The 5,661-nt window shown below is 41.0% G+C and overlaps 1 protein-coding gene across 1 annotated transcript; it reads left to right on the forward strand.

The window, feature by feature from the left end:
- Positions 1-2,000: 2,000 nt before the first annotated feature.
- WFDC13 (WAP four-disulfide core domain 13) lies at positions 2,001-4,432 on the forward strand (the record flags this gene model as incomplete). The annotated part of the gene is made up of 2 exons (XM_008563583.1): positions 2,001-2,088; positions 4,282-4,432. Coding segments are annotated over exons 1-2 (239 nt in total), but the record flags the coding sequence as incomplete, so codon positions are not given.
- Between the last annotated feature and the right edge of the window lie 1,229 nt (positions 4,433-5,661).

Below are 5,661 nucleotides of genomic sequence, written 5' to 3' on the forward strand. Positions count from 1 at the left end.
TGATGTTTTGATTATATGTTGTTTTGTATTATATAATGTTTTGTATACCAGACTGTATACATTGTAGAATGATTTAATCAAACTAATTAACATATCCATCACTTCATTTACTTATCATTTTACTCTGTTGAGAACATTTAAAATCTACTCTCTTAGCAATTTTCAAGTGTAGAATGCATTATTATTCACTATCGTCACCATACTGTATGATGGATTTCCAGAACTTATTCCTTCTGTCTAACTGGAACTTTGCACCCTTTGATCATCATCTCTTCATTCCCCCCTACGATTTTTTATTTGTAATTCTTCTTTTTTTTCATTGGACGACTGGATAAGGAAAATGTAGCATAGTTACACAATGGAATACTACTCAACCATAAAAAAGAGTGAAATCCTGCCTTCACAGCAACATGGATGAACTTAGAGAAAATTATGTTAAGTGAAATAATCCAGGCACAGAAAGAGAAATACTGCATGTCCACACACATAAGTGGGAGCTAAAAAAATAAACAAATAAATTTTAAAATAAAGATACAACAATCACAACAATACATTGAACTCTCAAAAGGAGAGAACAGAATGAGGTTACCAGAGGTGGGAAAAGGGGTGGGGGGAGGGGGTAAGGAGGAGTCAATAAAGGGCCATGAAAAATGATAACATGATATAATATTGAATATACTAATTATCCTGATTTTGAGCATCACATATTGCATATAGGTGTTGATATGCAACTCTGTACCCCACACAGACATGTACAATCAATTATGTTTCAATTTATAAAAATTTACAGGCCCAGTTCACTTACAAAGAGAGATGTAAAATACCTTTAAAAATAGCAAACTGAACCAAACAGTATAAAAATGATAAAACACAATGATCATGTAAGATTACCGCAGAAATGCAAAAAATAGCTTATTGTTAGAATATCAGAAATGTAATTCACTACATTAACATATTAAAGGAGAAAATAATGTTATCATCTCAACAAATATAGAAAAAAGCAATAGATATAATTTGACATAAATTAATCAAAAAATTTACTGTTATGCTAGGAATAGAAGAGAACTTTCTAAACCTGATAAAAGATGCTTATGAGAAACCTAAAACAAAGACTATCCTAAAAGGAGTAACTTAAGAAGCTTTCATTTTAAATTGGGTATCAGACAAGAATACACCCTATCACCATTTCTGTACAGCAATATAATGGATGGCCTGCCCAGTACAAGGTATTCAACATGGCATAAAGTTTGAAGAGGAAAAGTACAACTGTTATTACTTGCAGTTGATGAATACTGAAAAGCACACACCAAGAAATGATGATAAACAATGAGACAATTTAGCAAGCTAACTAGTTACAGACCAATATACAAAAGCCATTTCCCTACATTAGCAACAAACAAAAAGAAATAACCAAAAAATTACAATACTATTTACAATTTCATTTAAAAAAATTCAAGGCCTCTGGGAGGAATGCAATGCATATAACAAAGACACATAAGATCTCCACAGAGAAAAATTATTTTTAAAAAATTTTGAAGGGACATTAATAAGATCTAGATAGATGAAAGACATAAGAAGGTCAAGATTAAGGGCCGGCCCATGACTCACTTGGGAGAGTGCAAAGCTGATAACACCAAGGCCATGGGTTAGGATCCCTATATAGTGATGGCCGGTTAGCTCACTTGGGAGAACGTGGTGCTGACAACACCAAATCAAGGGTTAAGATCCCCTTACCAGTCATCTTTTTAAAAAGAAAAAAAAAAAGTCAAGATTAGGAGGACAAAGTGTTTAAGGCTATGAAAACACTACCTGGTCCTGGAGTGGGCGTGGCTGGGAGGTGATTGGATTTCTACCAGACACTCCTTGATTGAAATATACAGTCAAAGGCCAGTCGCAGCAGGCCTCCACTTTGCCCTCTTTCTCTCTCTTCTCCTTGCAGCAGTGCCTGGTCCAACCTAGCAGTCCTCTGCCAGGACTTATCCACCTACCCCGCTGGCACCATGAAGCCTGTGCTGCCTCTCCAGTTCCTGCTGTTGTTCTGTCTAGCACCCCAGCTGGTGCCTGCGAGTCCCAAGCAACGCTTTCTGAGTAGGTCCTGGGGTTGGGCCCAAGGGAGGGAAGCCACCCCTGTAGAGAAGAGAGGATCTGAAGGCTGATGGTCTGGCACACCTCATGAAAAAATACTATGCCATGTTCAAGAGTTCAAGCTTATTGTCAACAAGATCTGTTCTGTTGCTTACTGTGTGACCTTGGACAAAGTGTCTAGGCCTCAGATTTTATCTTTATAATGGGTATAATGATATTGGAATGGTTGGGAAGAGAAACTAAGATAATGCATGCAGACATAAAGCATTCCCACTGGACCATGGTAAATGTTCAATAGGTATTAACTACTGTAAATGTTATCAACCTCATCATCCAGCTTAATCTTGCAGCACCTGATTCCTTCATGGATGCTTGCACTCACTTTCCAAGCACTAAAACAGAGAAGAAAATTAAGTTAGTAGAATTCAAGCTGGAATTTACATAACTTTGGCCTTGGAGGATGTTTTGGGAGGGAGGAAAAGGAAGTCTTGCATTTTATTGCACAGTTTAAAAACCACAATTACCAGTGATTATCATCAGTGGGACAGTGTAGAGTCCATGTCAGTGGTCACCACTGCCCAACTCGACCTAACAAGAGCACTGGCTACAGTAATGTTCACCTGACCAATGCCAAAGAACTATTAGTCGTCATACATGCACTCTTCTGTAAGGGGAGCACCTTCAGAATATTGGGGGCTCAGAAGAGGGATATGTGTGGTAGCTCATGGGAGGCTAGGTCCTATTTTATGAGTTTCAGACAGGGCTTGCAGGTTTGTAGGACTGAGAGGAGGTAAGCAAGCTGCAAGAAAATGAGAGTACCCAGAAGATAGTTAATTGGAGAATCAAGGAATTTGAAGAAAGGTACAAAGAAGCTTTCTGAAAGACTGGTATGTTCTGTAAGATTGGGACCCAATATCCAGAAGAGGGAATGAAACTTGAGAAGGGAGACCTGAGATCCCTGGCTCATGGCCTTCTTCCTCACACTTTTCCATGGGGCCCAAAATCTTCAAAGTGGGCACCAGTTCAACTTTCTCACACTGTCCCAGTGAGCTATGGAATGTCTGAGAAGCCCAGAGTAGTAGGTGCTGGTTACTGGTCTCTGCTAAATTGTCAACAGCTTAGACCTCAGCTTCTTTTACCCCATCCCTGGTGCCACTTACTGTTACATTATAGCCCCAACCTCATTCTTTGTTTATTCCTTTTAAATCATCATAATATTCTACAGATCTCCTTCTAACAATTGCAAATACCTGCCGAGCAATAAACCAACAAATGGACAATGGAATACCCCACCTTTGACTTTTGCCCCATAGAAAGGGCAAGTCACAAGGCACAAAAATTAGGGCCTGGCAGGGAACAGGGAAAGGGTTTAATGGGGCCCATCCTTAATGCCTTAGAGTTCAGAAAAAGAGAGTGTTGGGGCCTTAGGGAGGATCTCCTAGTGGAGGAGTCTTATCTTTGAACTGAAATACTTAGGGGTGGGGAGGAAATGGAGTGTCAACATCAAGGTGCTTATTCTTCTGTAACAGTAAAAAGTGGGGGCATCCTGACATGCTGGCCTCCTGATCAGGACACACCAGGGAAGAAAGAGAAGCTGAATCTTTCCACCCTGTTCTGAAATTCCCACCCTTCTCACCATGAAAGGAGTTGCTTTCCAGAGCTCACCTGTGAATTGGGTTCTAGCTCTCTGGCCTAGCACATTCAGTTTCTGTGTGGTCTTCATTCTTTACCAAAACTTACCTTCCACTTATTTTTCCTATACATAAATAACCCATGTTAGGTTGACCCTAGGAAAAGTATACTGCTAATGAGAGACTATACAGCTTACTGAACACCACACAATGAGTCAGTGCAGAATGGCTCTATAAACCTCTTTCTTGCTCACCACATATCCCATTCATATCCCTGAAATGGGCCCAGTCTAGTCTATCTGGACTTGGCCTCTGACCTGCAAGGATGGTTAGTGGCCAATGAGTGCAGAGTTCTGCCAAACTCTTTTATCAAATACCCAAGCCCTGGTTCCCTGTCTGGAACTCAAAGGAAGGCAACAGCTAAAGAAAAAACCTGGTTCCACCTTCCTGGGACCCACAAGGGAGATAAGGGTGGCAGGTTTCCCAGCAATCCCTGGGCTTTCTGAGTTCTAAATGTTACTCTAGCTGTTGTTTAGGTCCCTCTCTTACCTGTTCTGTGTTATAGAGTATATCTTGGAACCTCCACCGTGCAGATCGGAACCCGAAAACTGTACCCAATTCTGTACATTGCAAGAAGATTGCCAGAAAGGACTTCAGTGCTGTTCTGCTTTCTGTGGGATAATCTGTTCATTCAACGAAAGTCCAAAGCCTAGAAGGTAAGGGATTTCTCTGCCCAGTCCTTATTCTAGGGCTGCTTGTGGGAGCCCAACAGAAGAGTCTCTTACCAGTCACTATGGTGGATCTCTGTCTCTCTCCCTCTCTCTCCCATCTCTCTCCCCCTCTCTCTCTCTCCGCAGTTGCCATTTTGCTAATATTCTCCTCTTTATCAAGGGTGGTTTCCATAAAAGTCCTGATTAGAAGAGCCCTTCTCCACTCCCAAACTTCCTAATTCCCCCCTCGCCATCACCACATCCATGAATCTCTGACTCTGCCTCTCTGAACACACCCACAAATACCTTCATCCACAGACCCTCCCCTATCCCAGAATCCACCTTTATCCCAGAGCCTGGGACACTATATCTGCAGCTTCACTTGTCACTAAAGTCCCAAAGCAAAATTTGTTCTCAGTTTTTGCTTGCCCTCCTTTCATCAGACATCATCTTTTGGGTCCCGGTGTTCTCGGGCTCTGGAGATCCAGCCTAAAAGAAGCTTTGGTTAATTGCCCAGGCATTGACACTAACCCTGAGTCTGCTGAATGACAATCACTTCCATGGCAGAGAAAGGACATTAGGGTGCTGATGAGATATCTGGTTTCTAATCCCATTTTGCAACTGTCTTTCTATGACGTTGAGTAAGACAATTTCCCTCTTTTTGACTTTCTTTTTCTCATGACTAAAATGGGGACTCTGTTTTTTCCTGCCTTGCAAGGCCCAAACGAGGTCACAAAAGAACCACAGCAAGACTCAACCACTGAGTTTCTTGAGGGAAACTTGACTGTCTTGTTCTCTGCCGCATTCTCTGCCCTAAGCAGAATACTCAGCATATGAGACAATGTGCAGAGTAATTAAGCATGAACCTAAAGCCAAATACCTGGGCTCAAATCCTGGCTCTATCACTTATTAGCTGAGTAACCTCAGACAGTTAATTAACCTCTATCTGGGCATCAGCTTTCTTGTCTTTAAGACTGGAACAATAATAGTGAGATTAAAATAGACAATTCACATAAGCTTTAAAACATTGATGGCCACGTGATAATTGCTCAGTAAATTCTGGGGATTAGGCAACCACTTCTCTCTTAAGAGACTGACCCTTGCAATTAAACTCCATGTCTTTTATGGCTCTACATTGGAACGCAGAAACATAAATATGATTCTTTGTTATCACTGAATTCTTTGAGGTTCTGCCTTTCTTAATGGCAGGGAAACTCAGCTTCATGGTCTGGTTT

This window comes from Galeopterus variegatus, unplaced genomic scaffold (assembly GCF_000696425.1).
Source record: "Galeopterus variegatus unplaced genomic scaffold, G_variegatus-3.0.2 Scaffold14078, whole genome shotgun sequence".
Lineage (NCBI taxonomy): Eukaryota > Metazoa > Chordata > Mammalia > Dermoptera > Cynocephalidae > Galeopterus > Galeopterus variegatus.